Source organism: Podarcis filfolensis (assembly GCF_964270895.1).
Source record: "Podarcis filfolensis genome assembly, chromosome: 1".
In the NCBI taxonomy this organism is placed as follows: domain Eukaryota; kingdom Metazoa; phylum Chordata; class Lepidosauria; order Squamata; family Lacertidae; genus Podarcis; species Podarcis filfolensis.
The window spans coordinates 89,290,265-89,307,760 of record NC_139604.1 but is presented as its reverse complement, the minus strand read 5'-3'; the positions used below and the strand labels follow the sequence as shown (position 1 = coordinate 89,307,760).

At 46.5% G+C, this 17,496-nt stretch overlaps 1 protein-coding gene across 3 annotated transcripts in view; it reads right to left on the bottom strand.

The window, feature by feature from the left end:
- Positions 1-2,915, bottom strand: part of GALNT16 (polypeptide N-acetylgalactosaminyltransferase 16) — a 139,884-nt gene extending 136,969 nt beyond the window's left edge. Inside the window, exon 1 of one of the 3 annotated variants that reach the window (XR_014546465.1) lies at positions 2,156-2,554. Coding sequence is in view for 2 of the 3 variants with exons in the window: in XM_083607136.1 (XP_083463262.1) it covers positions 2,156-2,356 (201 nt within the window). In the remaining variant the exon portion in view is untranslated. Of the gene's footprint in view, positions 1-2,155; positions 2,567-2,891 lie in introns of those variants that run through there. The other 2 variants (XM_083607137.1, XM_083607136.1) reach the window with 2 other exon arrangements.
- Between the last annotated feature and the right edge of the window lie 14,581 nt (positions 2,916-17,496).

The window sequence follows — 17,496 nt, the reverse complement described above, 5'->3', positions numbered from 1 at the left end:
TGCAAAGGAGACTGTTGATACAGTACCCTGTACAACAGACAGAATCCAGAGGCTGCCAGCTAGTTTGAATGTATGCATAGAATTTTGCACAGAAAGAATATGCAAAAGACTGCCGTCCTTTAAGCCTCCTACTGTGGTAACCAAGAATGCCTCATCATAGTTTTGACCATTGAGCAAGCAGGGATTCTTGTGATCTGAACAAGTGAAGCTGTGGTTTGACTTAGTTTGCACATTCATATCTTTTTGCCATTGTGGCAGCTAGTCCTGTATGCTCAGCTTAAACATGTAGGAACTGTTAGTGGGTTTTCTCTGAGGGCATCTTCACACATTACAAATGAAGCAGTTTCCTATTTGTGATGTGGCGGTTAGAGTGTTGGACTTAGCCATGAAGCTCACTAGATGACCTTGACCAGTTCCCCCCCCCCCTCTCTCTCAGCCTCCTCAACTTCACAGGGTTGTTGTGACTCAAGGGAAAAGCAGAGGGGTTGAAACAATGTATGCTACCTTGAGCTCCGAAGAGAAGTAGAGATATAAATGTCGTGATTGCATTTATATCCTGTGCTGTCTATCCTGGATGGCAGCCTCTCTCCAGAGCACCAGGCAGGTGACTTTCCCAGCCCTGCCACCTCTTTTTTACTTTAACTGGAGATGCTAAGAATTTAACATGGAACCGTCTGCATGCAAAGCACAAAGCTGAGTTACAGGGTCCTCTCTGCTGCTGAGGAGTAGAGGGAAAAAAGGAGCTGTGTGACTCATTCATCGCACGCACAATGAGATCTGTAAATCTTGGGACACTCTGGAGCTCATGGCTGGTGAAAACTGTAAGCCCCATCTCACACATCTCAGTAGAAGTGAGAAAAGAAGAAATCCAAATCACCTGGATAGCCCCTCTTTTTTTCCTCTTGGTATGAACAAATACCCAGCCCATTTGATGGCCACTTTTGACATGAATGTTACTAGTGAATATGCCTGATGTCAGACCCTTGTTCATGCTGGTTCCCCACTACTATCAACGCCAAAAGCACCAGCATGAGGACCTCACCTTGCATCAGGCGGACTTTCATGCGGTCTAGCAGGGCACAGGATCCCTCTCTCCTTTGGCTGCCACATTGCTAGCAGCGATGCAGAGCCCCAGGAGACTCACACATCTGGAATCGCAGCTTGCAAAGGAACATCCCAACTGGCCCTTAAGGACCCAACATTTCACAGCTGGGGAAGCCAGCCAAATCGAAGTATTGCCAATTTTGACATGACAGCCTCTCCTGCCTGCAGACACACAGATGCCTCTTTCATCTGCCAGAGAAGCAGGAGCAAGACTTCCATCAGCCCCTCCAGGCTGCTCACACCGAACGCAAGAACATCACCATCCCTCCTCGCCAGTCCTTAACAGGTCAAAGACCCTAGAATCCGCACAGGCGCCTTCTTTTTGTGAGCCACTTACTCCAGCCCCATTTGCAACAGGCGCCCTCCTCAATATTTATGATTGCATTTCTCCCTCGCATTCCGCGAGGCGCCTCAAAGGCGGCGCACAAAAGACGTGCATCTTTCGCAATGGCCGGATCCGGATTGCAAAGCCACCTCTTCCCCGGGGCTTGCTGCTCCCTCCCGCTTCCTCTCCCCCCCCCCCCACCGCTCTTTAGCCAGAAAAGAAATCCCGTTGTTCTTAGCCAGAGGAGCTGACCCCGGGGGCAACTCGGCGGCCAAGGCTCCCCGCACTTTCCGGAGGGAGCTTTCTGCTCTCCTCCCGCCACTCCGTAGCTCTTCCCCGATTGTAAATGCTGCCATGGTTACCCAAGCAAGAATGCGAGAATAAATACAAAAGCCCGCCATGCAAAGGCAACTCTTCCTCCGCTTTCGTTTCCCGCTCCTCCATCTCCCCCCCCCCAATCCATTCAAGCAGCCGCTGCCAATCTCTCCGCAAGCGAGATTAATGCTCCGGCGCCGCCGAGCATCCCTCGCGCTCCCTGCGCAGTCGAGCAGCAGCAGCAGCAGCAGCCGCCGGAGCAGCAACCCGAAAGCGAGCTGCGCCAACGCGATTGCGCCGCGCTCGTCGGCGCGGAGGGCTTGCTGCTGCTGCTGCCGCTGCTGCTGCGAGGATGAGGATGAAACCAAAGGTCACCCCACTCTGGAAGATCCCCGTGCCACACACACTTACGATGAGGGGGATAGTCCTCTCTTCTTTGTGGATCTCGACTTTGCCCGTGGATCTCTGCCCATTCCTGCCGCCGCCGCCGCTGCTCGGCGAACGGCTGGATGCAGCTGAATGAGGCTTGTTGTCCTGCCACAAGTAATAGAAAGTGCCCAGGATCCAGGCTACGGTCAGGATGGCGATGGCATTAGCCCGGATCCTCCTCATGCTGAGAGACCCGGAGTAAACTGAGGAAGAGGGATCTGGGGGTGGGGTGGGAATCAGATGTAGGAGAGGTGCGGGGGGTGGGGTGGAGAAGAGACTGATTGGGGGGAGTGGTGATAGGATATTCTCTCTCTCTCTTTCCCTCTTATTTGGCTGGCTCGTACAGTCACAGCTGTTTGTTTTAGCTCTTGTCTCACTGCTCAGTCCTGCAGAGCGAAGAGAGCGAGGGAGCGAGCGAGAGCTCTTCAGGGTCCTAATGCCCTTTTCAGCAGCTACATTTTTTTATATATATTATCATCCCTTAACAGCCCATCCTACAGGGGACAATCTAGCTTTGCATTTCCGACTGGCTCAGAGGGACAGGACCCAGCATTTATGTTCTCCCGTTTGTTTATTTATTTTAGCACCTGCCTTTGGCATTTTAAAGGAGAAGGGGGCATATTTTCCTTTGTGCGTTGTATTTTGGGGGAGCTTTGTGATAGTTTCAAGGCCCCGTGGGGGAGGGGAGGGTGCAAAGAGCGCAGTGGGCTTTGCTTACCGTACTCATAAAGCAGCAGGAAGCGATTCATTTGTTGGTCGCCAAAGGGAAAAAGCATCCTATAAGCCTGAGTAGCGCTGCTCCTCGTTTGTGAACACAAATTTCACACTATTTGCATGCAGTTGGTTTTAAATCTGGTGCTGCTGGACATGTTGCATTTCCCAGCATGCCAGGGGCTGCAAGACAGATCTTGCCCAGCAGACCCAAATATTTAAAATCACAGAATCTGGAAGGGTCCCAGGGGGTCATTCAGTCCAACCCTCTACAATGCAGGATTCAAGTCCAGCATCCCTGGCAGATGTCTGACCACCCTGTGCTTAAATAGCTCTAGTGAAGGGCAGCCCACCATCTCTCAAGGCTGTCTGTTCCATTGCAAAACAAATACGTTCAAAGTACCTCCTAACATTTCACTGATATCTGGATATCTGCTTCCCTGCAATCCACCTAGTGGTTCTAACCCTGCTGCCTGGAACAACAGATAATAAGCCCCAGTGCTTTTTTCCTTAAAAAAATACTGCCCTCAGTGAGGCCAAACTTAGAGTCACAAAATGTTTAGGGGTATGTGGACCCCTGCATCCCCCCAGAAAAAAGCACTCATAAGCCTATTCCATCTTCTTGCACGCCAGTCCTTTCAGATATTTGAAGGCTGCCATCATGCCCCCTTAATCTTGGTTCTCAGACCCCTTATCATCCCAGCTTCTCTTCTCTGGCCACAGGAGATTTGAAAACATGAGAGATTGTGGGGAGGGATTTTGCCTCTTGGAAGATGAATCATGCAGAAAGCCTTGCCGTCACACTTTTGATGTGCCCTTGCAACCCCAACATCTAAAAAAATAAAATAAATAAATACCAGAACTGCTGTTCCACCAAGGTAACAAGAGCATCCAGGTAAAACAACACTATTGGGGGCGGGGGGTGTCGCTTGCAGCCTGGTTTTAAATTAATGGTTTGTCATTGATAAATGCATTTAGAATTCCAGCCCTGGATTTCTGCAAAGAGGATGAAAGTGAAATCTTGATGTCCCTTGAAATTATGTACGTTATGACCATGGAAAATCTAGCCATCCTGCTAGAATGAAAAAGCATCAGACAGGTATGAAAATGTGCTTTGAAAGGGAACAGAACATGACCGTGTTGCAGACAGAATGGCCCCTGCTAACTTTTGTGAGCAATTGTGGTATTGATGATTCAGTAGGAATGATTCAGACTCCTGTCTCAGCTAGAATTGACTACGCAAACAAACACCCCAGGAGGATGACATTAGATGCAGAGTGGCAGGAAGACGGGAGTTCTGGTGGATCCTTGTATTCATAAAACTTCTGTTACACCTACTAGGAAACACAGAGTCACTCTGAACATCCTAGTCAAATGCGATTGAGTTGGGCTGTGCAAGTTCTAGATGCTCAGCCCAATTCCTTTGCCCAAAAGACTTTGGTGGGAGCTGCTGCCTCCTAGCAACAACAACGGGGGGGGGGGGGAGAGCTAAGGATGGAGAAATGAAATGCTTCCTGGTTATTCCTGGTTCCATATGGACACTCTGTACTTTTTGGTCTTATACTAGATGAGAGTATGGCTTTATTATGATAATCTTTTGATAGCTTCTTCGGGCTACAAAGTAGAATATTTTTTAAATATAGGGGTCAGAATCCACTAAAACGGGTGTGGAACACCAGTTGTTGTTAGAGACCAGCTCCCATCATCCCTGTCCTATGGCCACACTGATTGGGGCTGAAGGGAGTTGGAGGGTCACAGTTCCCTTAGCCCTGCAGTAGAACTTTCTCCTCAGCGCGGCATAACCAAAACAATTGGGAGAAGTACAAGAGCCTGGCTGTTTCAATTCAACAGGACTCACACAGAAAACTTTCCCAGGGAATTGTGCTCACTGTTATTATTTCTAGGGAGGCCATATGGCTGCAGTTGAATATTTATTTTTAAACCCTAAAACTTGAAGAATGCAGATATTCTGCGTGTAATGTAATGGTCCCATATTCCCTGAGGCCTTGCTGTGCTAGCAGCATGAGGGCGGTGAGGGGGGGAGTTTCTGTTTCTCATGGTGGACAACAGCTTTGGAATATGGTAACTGTGAAGTGCCTGGTGTGCTCTGGTCCATGGGGTCATGAAGAGTCGGGCACGACTAAACGACTAAACAACAACAACTTCATCCCAAAGGCACACTGGAGTGGTTATTGGTGTGATTTTTAATCTGCAGTTAGGGGCCTATGTCAGGTAGGAGATGCAGCCCATGGGTGGGGTGCAGAATTAGGGAACAGCGCAGTAAGGCACTCCGACCAGCAGGCGGCAGGAGAGCGTTTGTAGTAGAAACGGGGGTGCATTGCAAGAGGGAACTCCAGCAAGTGGCAACAGAGAAGCTTCTGTGGCCCTGCAGCTCCAAGCCACTAATAATGACTACACCTTATTTAGGGTAGCTCCAAGCTTCTCAGGTGGATATTTCAGAAATCCGAGTGAAATTTAGCAATCCCAACTGAGGATGTGCAATACTCATGACGAGCAAGACCAGAGTGCAGTCAAAGCACAGGACCTGAATCTCACATTATTCTTATTCTTATTATTTGTATCCCGCCCATCTGACTGGGTTGCCGTAGCCACTTTGGGTAGCTTCCAACAGATGTAAAAGCACAATAAAACACCAAACATTAAACACTTCCCTATCTGATCTGTAATGAGCGAGCTTCTGTCTGTGGAGTGAGCTGAAGAGAATTTTGGTAAGCCAAGACAGAGAGCTGGACAGACACAACTCCAAACGAGTAATGGCTGTTAAATCTGATTACAGTTTCATAACACCAAATGACACCTTGTAGCCCAAGGGGGTGGGTGGAGAAACTTTTCAACGCCAAGGGCCACATTCACATATGAGCAACCTCCCAGGGGCCTCATCATGGTGGTGGATGTGGTCAGAGGCAAAAGTGGGCTGGGCAACAGCTGTGACTCTTACCTCATGCCCTTGTCCACATACCAGCCATGTAAAAGGCAAATGTTTCTACACACTTGTACATTCGTACCTCTCCATCCTCCCTCCAGGCAAGCAAGAGACATGATCACAGTTCCAGCACACACTCCAGCCAGGGAAGAGCACTTGTAAAGGGATGGAGCAGGGCCAGGGAGTCCTGAGGGCCAGATAGGGAAGCCTGGGTCGGGGGCTTCTCTGGGCTCTGGACCTGCAGTTCCCTCCCCATGTTTTAGCCTGAAATGCCTTTTACAGTTACTGTTTTGCTCTCCTGGCAGGAGACGGTCAATTTTAGATCAAGTGCCCATTTCAGAAAAGGCAGGTTTACTTTTGAAATATAAATAAGGGAAATCCAAATAAAATAAAATAAAATGGATGCACTGCTTGAAAGTTTGTCCTAAGATGTTTAGTACCAAGCATATCTGCTTATCCATTAAGCCCAGGGAAGAGGCAGACAGAAAAGTTCCAACTTAACAATATTAGGGGGGTTATAGTGGTATACATAAAGCAAATAATAATGAATGTCTGTCTAGGCTATCTTCTTGAGGTGCTGCCTCCTCCACACTAGAAAACAGTGGCAGCGATATCATTAAAACACTGAAACATGAAACATTTGGTCATACTTTATATGGGTCAGTAGGATATCTCAGAATGATTCATTCCACCTGGCAGAAATATTTGTAACATGAGTAGGAAGACCCCAAAATTGTTGAGCTTTTTTTTAATGAAAACACCAACAATTGTGATTTTTCGGTTTACTTGCCAAAGATCCAGGACAAACCTCCACCTTCCAGAAATTCCCCCAGACATCACTTCTGCTTTTGAAATCCCAGTAATGTCCAGGAAAATCTGGATGTATGGCAGCATCACATGAGAGATATGACCAGTTTCAGGTTATTATTATCAAACATCCCCACTTTCCCCCAGCACTTCATATATCTCTTCCTCAGTAGCAAGAAGAGCCATCTTTTAGATTCATTCAGACTCTTCTGTCACCTTCACCAGTAATCTATTCCAAATGTTCGTTTCCACCAGTATCAACTGGTAAAAATCTCCCATATCACCACTTGCAGGTTGGTTGTGTTTTGTTTTTTTTTGTTTTTTAAAAGGTAAGTTCTGGTACCAAACTTTATTTCAAGCTTAACTATACAGTGGTACCTCGGGTTAAGAACTTAATTCGTTCTGGAGGTCCATTCTTAACCTGAAACTGTTCTTAACCAGAAGCACCACTTTAGCTAATGGGGCCTCCCACTGCTGCGCGATTTCTGTTCTCATCCTGAAGCAAAGTTCTTAACCTGAGGTACTATTTCTGGGTTAGTGGAGTCTGTAACCTGAAGCATCTGTAACCCAAGGTACCACTGTAAGGGGAAAGATTTTTTTATTCCAGTAACTCTTCATGGGCGGGAGGGTTTGAACATAATGGAGCATTGCCCACTCACCCCAGCCAAACTCTAGAACCTCTGTAGGAGCCAAATAATGCAGTTACCCATTTGTTGGACTTGCAATCTTCGTAATGTAGAACCACATTCTCAATGAGCAGCTCCTATGTACAAGATATTATCCCGGTCATCATAGGCACATCTACACTATACATTTAAAGCAGCATCATAACACTTTAAACAGTCATGGGTTCTCCCAAAGAATCCTGGGAACTGTAGTTTGTTAATGGTGTTGAGAGATGTTTGGAGGCCCATATTCCCCTCACAGAGCTACAATTTACAGAGTTTGCCAGGAAAAGGAATCGATGGTTAAACCACTCTGCAAATTATAGCTCTGTAAGGAGACCAGGGGCTTCATAACAACTCTCAACACCCTTAACAAATTACACTTCTTAGGATTCGTTGGAGGGAAGCCATGACTTTTTAAAGTGGTATGATGCTGCTTTAAATGTCTGGCACAGATGGGGCCTGATTCCAGTAACCCAGAGTTCAGAGAATATTGTCATTCTGTTTATCATACCATCCTGCAGGCTGTGGGGTTTTACGTTTCTCCACAGCTGGGATCCAGACTAGAGGTTTTTCAGTTTCTCCACAGCTGGGACCACAACCATTGCTCATGTGATCATGAACAGATGTGGGGGATTCTTAAGGAGCCCAGCACAAGGAACAGACCTGCTTGTCCATGAGAGCTGACTTCAGATTATTAATTGTACTATAACACCGTGCCTGCAGTTCAGTTTCAGGCCAAAGGCCATTTCATATATTCCAGAATTTTCCCACCAGAAGCAGTTCAAGTGTAGGAAACTGCATACAAATATGTTGTTGATGACACAAACAGAGTGAACAAAATGTTTGTGAGACTTTTGCTTCTGATTAATTTAAATCCAGGACACTCAGTTTGGGATCACACTTCCAGTGGCGAAGCTGCATGCTCTGCTACCGGGGGCGGAGAGCGGGGGCGTGCATCCTGGGGGTGTGGTATGGCGCCCACAGGGGCGTGGCACACATTCTGGGGCCGTGACGCGCCGCCTGTGGGGGTGTGGTTCATGTCCAGGGGGTCCCCCGCGATGGCACCCTACCGGAATAGTGGTGTCGGGGGCAGTCCACTCCCTCCACACTCCCGTTCCTCTGCCAGTGCACACTTCATGCATCTGATAAAGCAGACTCTGTCCCATGAAAGCTAATGCCATAATCAATTTGATAGTATTTTAGGCGCTGTTTTCACAGTGCATGAAGTACCGTAACCCCTTCTTTACAGCATACATCTTGAGGATTAACTCACCCTGATTCATGGGAATTGTTCAGACTCTACAGCCCCTTATATATATTTGTAAAAGCGCCCCAGTGTTTCCATCGGCAAAACAATAAAATCCTTGTACCTGTCCTTAATTTAGATCAGCCAGAAACGAAATCAACTTAAACTGGCCTTCCAACAAGCTTTCTGCGCAGGAGGAGAACTGAAATTCAAGGGACATCTTCCTGGTGGTGTCTTTATCGTGCCAGTAACATTGCACTGCATGCACAGACACTCAATGGGATGGTGGTGGCTTCAATTTCACATCACCTCTGGAAAGGCCACTGAGATGAACATCTGCTCTCCACTGTTCCTTTGGAATTGCTTACTAGACTGAACACAAGCAACTTCTGAAGGAGCAAAACACAGCCAAAGTCAGGGGTGGAGGTGGCAATGGCACAGTTAGGGCTAACAGCAAGTGAGAAATACTTGGGAACACTCAGAAAAGGTAAGAGGGCAGCATGGATGTGAGGAGTAAGCAGATTTGGTACTCAAATCTAAGTCTCAAATCAGCCCATTATGGACCTATTCTTAGTATAATCAAAGGTGTGTGTGCGTACACACACCCCTCTGCTACTAGCTCAGCCTTGCTCCATATAAGCCTGAGTACCTTGTTAAATGCAAGTGAGCTTGATTCCTGAGCATGTAGTGCTAGTGTTGCATGCTTCCTGTACCAACTCTGTGAATGATTTAATTATGATCTAATAATTTAATGATGATTTCAGGTCCTAATCCTTATGCTGGTGTTTTGCACAAAGCATGGATGCCTACTCAAAAGGCACAAGAGAATGGATAAATTAACAGCTACTTAATAGCTTTTAAAATAGGGTTTACCAAAGGACCTTTTTTCCTAAAACGCATTTGGAAGCTGTCCAGCAACAGCAATAGCTGACTTTAACATATGGCATTTATCCTTGGCAGTGAGCATTTCTGCACCTTTTGTAAGATCCAGAAGCCTTGCTACAAATAGTCAGCAGCACATGCTATCAGTTACTAATGAGCTTTTCCTCCCCCCTGCTGAAGAGGAGACTCTCTAGTTGCAATCAGGAAGCCAGCCTCTCTAAGGAGCACAATATGTAGGAAACATTTACCCAGCTTTGAAATGGGAAACCCTTAACGCTGAGACTAGTCCCAAGGACAATCGGTGAATCCATGGCAGAGAACCTGAATTGCGTATAGGAGAGCAGATTATTCAAGAAAAGTCCCATCTTCACAACACATTTAAAGCAATACCACACCACTTCATAGAGTTGCAAATCAATAATTATTAATAATACATCCCCTTGTCAGGAGGGTTAGGCTGATAGATCTTCAGTGGGGGATACCAAATAGTGTGTCTAATCTACAAGGGGGCATTTCCAGGTGTATCTAATCTGCAACAGACATTTGCCATCTTCTTCAGAGCAGCTAATCCTTAGATGCGTATTTTCTCCAGCAAAAACATTATCTGATTTCCAAGGTAATCATTAAAATCCAAGGTCTGGTGTATGCTCAGAATATGAAGCCAGAGTGCTGATCAAATTAAATCATTCCCCTCCTGTACAACTCTTTTCCAGAATATGCCCAGTTTACATTTTTATCAAGGTAGAATGCTTCAAAATCCAAGGCTGCAGAGAAGTCCTTGTTTGCAAATTGGGGATAACTAGCACGGATGCATCTTCCAGATTCCTCAGGCAAACCAGACAAAACTATTGGTCACTTCGATAAAGTCTGAAGAACCACCTCATGTGTTAAATCACTCTGAGAACAGATTGACAGTTTGTAGTAACACACAATAAAAGACTTTTCCCTTCACTTTTTAAACTATGGACAGTCATGAAGCTCTTCTGACATATCCTAACATAAAATAGATACACCTCTGATGGTGCAACATCTGGAGTTGTCTAGGAGCTTTTCCTTAACACTCCTCTGATCTGAGAAAATCAGGGTCGGCAGCATTCACAGCCTGTGGGGGAGGACGTGCCATTCACAATAGCGGAGGAAGATCTGTCTAGAGCTCTGGAAACAATTTAAACTAAGTCATGCCGAGTTAAATTGAAAATATTTAATGCCATATTATCCTTCAATTGAAGTCAAGAGGCTGGAGCAGTAATAGCTTTAACCGACTTCATGGACCTTTGTTAAGTCGAATTTTGTTGGGTATTTCACACACACACACACACACACACACACACACACACACACACACCTATGCAACCCTCCATTTTGTTTTTAAGTTCTATTTAGTTGCACTGCGTTCTCCATTTTCACAAATATTTTTTACATGCATAACCAGGACAGAAGTATTCCATCTTTATTCCCCCCTACTTTCCCCACAACCACATGGTGTGTGTTTTTTATTTGTTATTACATCAATATTTTTAATTGGAATAACAACTTTTTAGCTGTTGACATTATACAAAGGGTGTTAAGTATCGTATGCTTTAGAAACAGGATTGTCAGAATATCTGGCAAGCTTCCATGAAGAGACATGCAGAATTGCTACGAGAAGAGCACGCTCCTCTGTGGCATGTGCACCCAAGTCAGGGACTGTGTTGCCCCAAACATTTTGCTGCCTGAAGCACAGCTCAAATGCTCCTTCCTCACACTTACAGAATCCTTAATGGAATTCTCCTTCTGCTACCACCTTAAACAAGACCCTAAATGCTAGGGCCACACTTCCAAAAATCTTTCTGCATCATGCAGTCCCCAGTTCCTGCTTCAAGATTCCCCGCAACGTACTGCCTGAAGCAGGCCATTCTAAACTGCTGCATGATGGGGCTGGTCCTGGTTGGGTAACAGGCGAGTAACAGGTAAGTTTGCCACCCATCCCTAGAAAAATGGGATCCCCCCGTTTTTGAACAAAAGTGTCCCCTGTTCCATTTGGACTTCAAACAGGACACCTTTTTTTGCTGTATTTGAGCTCGGCCAGCCCCAAATGGCGGTTGTGTCGCTGTTGGTGCAGCTGACAAGGACCCCGGCCTGGCACGAAGAACAACAAAGAGAAAGGGGAAGGAGTGGCCTCCTTCCCTCGCCCTCTCCTTCCTTCTCTCTCACTGGTGCTCCACCTCAGCCACCACCTGCTGGTCTAGCATGGTATGGGTCTGCTGCCCCTTGGCTCCACCTGCTACCCCGACCTGACCTCTCCTCCTCCCTTCTCCTCCTCTGCACTCGAGTCTCTTCAGACGCCAGCATGGGCAAGAGGCTGGAGCTGCAGCCCATGAGAGCTGGCCGTCTACTCCTGGCCCCTGCCCATCAACATGAGTCAAAGGGAAGAGAGGAGACAGGAGGCCAAATGCAGGGGGAAAACCCCTCCTCAAAAGGAGGAGGATTTGCTGTGATGAGAGTGTGTGTGCTCCACAATCCCCATCCCGACCTCTCCTTTATCTTGCCCGACCAAAGGTGGCAACCCTAGTAACAGGGTGAGCAAGCAGAGCCATCACTGGTTGCCTCTAGACTGTCACTATTTTGTGGGAGGAATGCAATCGCATACTGGAATTATTATTTAAAAGGCGCACAGTTTACCTGGTTTACCAGTATCTACCTGCATGCCACTTTCGTGCTTAATGAACAGGTTAGAATCAACAAACTGGGCGGCAGGAACAAGCACAAAAGGGAGTGACGCCTAGTGGTAAGGAGGGGAACCAGAGGATTTAGTCTTCAGATGCAAATGCAAGCAGGTGTGGGTTAAAGTGGTCAAAAAAAGAAAGAGTGGATTCTTAGCACATACATGGTTCCCCCCCCCCAAATTAATCTCCACCACAATCCTGTGAGGTAAAAGAGATATTGTCCTGCCTTTAAAAAAATATATCAAGGGACAGACCCCTTGGAAGATGACATTCCAAAGTCTTGGGGTCAGAATAGAAAAGCCTTTGCTATTCTTTGAGGTGACTCTGTCCTCCACCCGAGATGGACTTCAAAGTGGGGCCTCATTTAAAGATCTAAAGTGCCCCAGCAGCAACTCATTTGGAATGAGTCATTTGTTCTGATCGGCAAGACCCAGGCTATTTATGGACGAATTCACTCAAAAAGAGCTGGCAGCCAGGTTGATGTTTCAGCTAACATATGAATATGCTGACTCTCATATATCGATGATATCTAGATGCAAAATGCTGCTGTTTTCTGTGAAGACAGGACATCTCCATTTTGAAGTAAAGGCTTTCCTTATTCCCCAGTGAGTCTTGCCAGCCATAATACCTTATGGAAGTGCCCTGTTCTCCTTTACTCTGCAATTCTGGGAGGTGCAAAGTAAAATGCATTTTTGCATCTGAGCAACATTAGGTGTGCCACTGTGGGGATTGACAATCAGCATCAATTTTGGACAGGTTTTTTGGGTTGCTGCAAACTCTCTTCCTAAAGGATCACAAATTATTTCTTTATTACCCATATATGCCCCTCTTCCTCTGAGAAGGTCAGAGTAGCTCACATCTGGCTTCCATGCATTCTCAAGTCTGGACAGTGTAGAGGGCCTGACCTTTTTATTGAATCTACCTGCCTCCATGCATGGGGTTGTGTCAGCCTTCCTCCAGCCTGGTACCTTTCAGATGTTTTGGATTATGGCTCCCAGCCAGCAGTTGGGACTGATGGGAGTTGTAGTCCAAAACATCTGAAAGGCAAAAGGTTTAGGAATGGCTGAGCTAGAATGAGCACCACTCCTGTAGAATGAGTTGTAGTTTAAAACATCTGGAGAGTGCCAGGCTAAGGAAGGCTGAGCTAGAATAAGCTACCCTTGTGTTGAAATGTTCCTTTTCTTGGTTTCAGTAGACAAATCAGTGAGAACCCCTGCCTTTGTACTATTGAATTTATGTTAGCTTCTGATTTATTAAACCTGACCACTCTTTCTCAGCTAAGTCACCCTCTCCGAAGAACATCCACGCTCTCTAGATTGAAAGTGTGCTGCTTTCCACTGAGGATGCTGCCACCATGTGGCATCCCATCACGTCTTCTGTACCGAAAGTTCTTTGTAACTGGTTTTATGTTTTTTAAATGTATCCCCTGCTGATGACGCCCTCTCTAGGTGGTGCCAAACAAGCCCCTTTTGAGATAGAGCCAAGTCACAGATAGATAGGATCCCAGCTTCTAGTCACAGGAGACGAAGAGTTTCTTTAAGACCAGCAAAAAAATATGTCAGGGAAATTTCACACATTCCCCAAGCATCATGCCACAAATTATTGTTTGAACGCTCAGTGCAACATCAGTGGCATTTTTCTTTATGGATTAAAATATTGTATAGCCCTTTCCCAATGCACACCAGCCAAAAACAAAACAAGACTGATGTGATGGCCTGGGATTCGGACTCGGAGGCTGAACCTGAGGAATCCCAGCCTGCACAGGATTCCCCGCCTCCAGAATCAGCTGAGCCGGGGCTGGGGCTTGAGCCTGAAGGGTCCGCACCTGTGCTGGATCCTCAGGTGCAGGCACCAGCTGAGTCTGCTGTGGCTCCCGAGGCGATGGAGGACCCATTGCCTGTAGGTGCTCCACTCTCAGCTCCATCAGGGGTGGCTGAGGTAGCCTCTGGGTCCGGTAACCCTCCAGCCTCTGCTGTGCTGCAGAGGCTCAGGGCAGAAAGGCAGAGGGAACTAAGTTCCTGCAGGAGGAGTACTCACCTCCAGGCCAGGAGAGGCGAGTCACCTGTGGACCGGGGCTGCCCTATGCCTCGGGACAGATAAAAGCCAGCCAGCCCCAGTCCCAAGTTGCGGGAGCAACGTTGTTGGTAGCCAGTTCCTGCCTGCACGGATCTCCTGACCTCGCCTGACTCCCTGCCTTGAACCCAGCTTCAGCTTTGATGGACGGCCTCAATACTGCACCCTCGACCTCAGACTGGACTCAGACCACGCCTCATGGAAACCCACGGGACCAGCACAACTGAGAACCATTACACCGCCATACCAGAAGCAAATAAAATAAAGTATCACTCAAAGCTTTCAGGAAACTGAGAAGTTTACAACCTTTGTGAAAGGATTGGCAAGAAGAAGCTTTGCTTACATGGTTTGGGGTGCTGTTCCACAGTCTGGGGGGCGAATGCCAAAAAGGATCTGCTCCTAGCCATCACCGTGTGGCTCTGTCAAATAGGTAGCACAGCTTCCGCTGTGGAAGCCGTTCCCATGTGGACCATAAGCGTTCTTAAGGTGTGACACATTTAAAATACATTACGCACTGCAAAAGAAATAGATAAATGTTTAGCAACAGATTGTTAAATCGACAGCACTGCGTGGCTGAGGCTATCAGCAGAACCACATTTTGTCCTTCAGATATAGTAAAATACTACTGGCATAGCCCATGGAGCTGTAAATAATTGCAGGATTCGCTTTGCAGAAGGTCTGTCACCCACATGAAGGTTGGAATGTACATTCCCTAAGCCAATCTGATATCTGAATAACTCAAACAAATTGTCCGCACACACGCTCACTCACACACCAGTCTTATCCTATTCCTGATCACTCACCGTGAGGCTGGCTTGACCTCCGTATAGCAAATGGGCTTTGAATTATGAAGGATTTTTAAAAAGATGAGTGAGAACAATTTTGCTAGAAGTCACAGCAACTCAAAAATAGTTTTCTGTTAAATATAACATTTCGGAGACATCTCTCCTTTGGACTGGCACAAAGCATGAGAAACTTTGTGCTGACTGCAGGCCAAATATAGGACGCAGGGGAACGGTCAGCCTTGAGAGCAAAAAACAATTAATCAAGCCCTGCTGTTGTGCAACCTCTGCCTATTTCGAGGTGCCTGTGTGGGAACCCCAGGCAAGCCCCATTAAAATGACAAGAAGTCATGCAGAAGCTGTGCCTCTCTTAACTATATTGCCACAGGATTACAGCTCTTAACGGTAGAGAGGAAGTGTGGTGTAATGGTTAGAATATTGGACAAGGACTGAGGTGCAGGGACCCAGGGTGTCTACCCAGAATTTTCACTTGCATTTTTGTATGCACTGAATTCCCGCTATGCAATTAGGGAAAAATAAATACTTCTGTGAGCTTCACACATGATGCTGTGTCTCTAGAGGAAACTGATATGAATCCCAAGTCCCAGAGGCAATTTTAATTTATTGTTCTTTATTTAAAATTTCCCTAATAATATATCTAGTTGAACAATTCCCTCAGTCTTGTTATACCAATATGGGGCAAAAGTGCTCCACTTCTAAAGAAACACATTATCAAGTTGTTTGTGTTCCCCCGCTCTTTTACCACAAGACAGTTCTCGTAGTTTTACTATCCAGTCTTCTAACATAGAGATGTGTTTCTCCCAGTTGAAAAATATTGCTTTTCAAGCATCCATTAACAAGTATGTTATCAGTTCTGTGCCCACTGGTAGTATATCGTTAACATATCCATAGTGAATGGGTTACTGGTCAATCTTAATATTTAATTTCTTTTATTATAACCATTATTTTGGAATAAGAGACAAAAAAAATAAGAAGCATGCCACTGTCCAATGTGCCACCTCCCCAATATGTGTTAGCTGCTCCATTGGATACATGTCTAAGTATATGAATATTTTGAAATAATTACAATTATCTAAGCAGAAATACAGCATACGGGGGAAGATTGTGACCAGGTGACTTGTGTGCCTACTCAGTCTGGATGAGCAACTTTAAGGTCCTTGTTCTCCTTTCTTTGGGGCAGCCCTTCAAAGAGAGGACTCCTTCAAACAGAAGTGTCATCTAACAGCCCTTAATATACAGGTCTGTCCGCTCAAAGCAGGTCACCTGACCATCCTGTAAACCATGGTTTGAAATTTGCTTGTTTCAAACAAACGATAGTTAAAATTAACCACAGTTTGCCAAGTTCTGATGACATGGTGAGCTGTGGTTAATGAAAAAGCTTCTGAAATCTTCCGAAATCCTTCTAGTGACACCTGAGGAGGGTGGGGGAGCAGTATACCTGAAGGAGCATCTCCACCTCCATCATTCAGCCCAGGTCCAGCACTGAGGGCCTTCTGGCGGTTCCCTCACTACAAGAAGTGAAGTTACAGAGAACCAGGCAGAGGGCCTTCTCGGTAGTGGCGCCATCCCTGCGGAATGCCCTCCCACCAGATAGCAAGGAAATAAACAACTACCTGACGTTTAGAAGACATCTGAAGGCAGCCCTGTTTAGGGAAACTTTTAATATCTGAAGGACTATTGTATTTTAACATTTTGTTGGAAGCCACCCAGAGTGGCTGGGGAAACCCAGCCAGATGGGCGGGGTATAAATAATAGATGATGATGATGATGATGCAGTCCCAAGGCTCAACTCAGCTCATTCTCATCAAAGCAGGCCACTGGAAATATCCATGTGCCCTATTTCAGAACATCAGTGGTAAAGGTAAAGGGACCCCTGACCATTAGGTCCAGTCGTGACCGACTCTGGGGTTGCGGCGCTCATCTTGCTTTACTGGCTGAGGGAGCCGGCGTACAGCTTCCTGGTCATGTGGCCAGCATGACTAAGCCGCTTTTGGCGAACCAGAGCAACGCACAGAAACGCCGTTTACCTTCCCACCGGAGCGGTACCTATTTATCTACTTGCACTTTGACGTGCTTTCGAACTGCTAAGTTGGCAGGAGCAGGGACCGAGCAACGGGAGCTCACTCCGTCGCGGGGATTCGAACCGCCGACCTTCTGATTGGCAAGTCCTAGGCTCTGTGGTTTAACCCACAGCGCCACCCGCGTCCCTCAACACTTTATATAGTGTCTCTAATACGAATTTTGATCCAGCCATCCCACTCCTACTCTCTGTTTGAGGTATCCCAAATGCCTCTGATGTGTCAAGCTTAGATTAAACACAGCCTAATGGAAAAGTTTTGGCAGCGGAATGTAATGTTTCCATGGTTGCCTCCAGGGATGGAGCCGACATGTTGGCTTTGCACAGAAGTTTGACAAGTTGTGGGCACTTCCTTCCTACGCAAACACACATCCATGACACACACATTCTCAATTAAGGCTGCAATC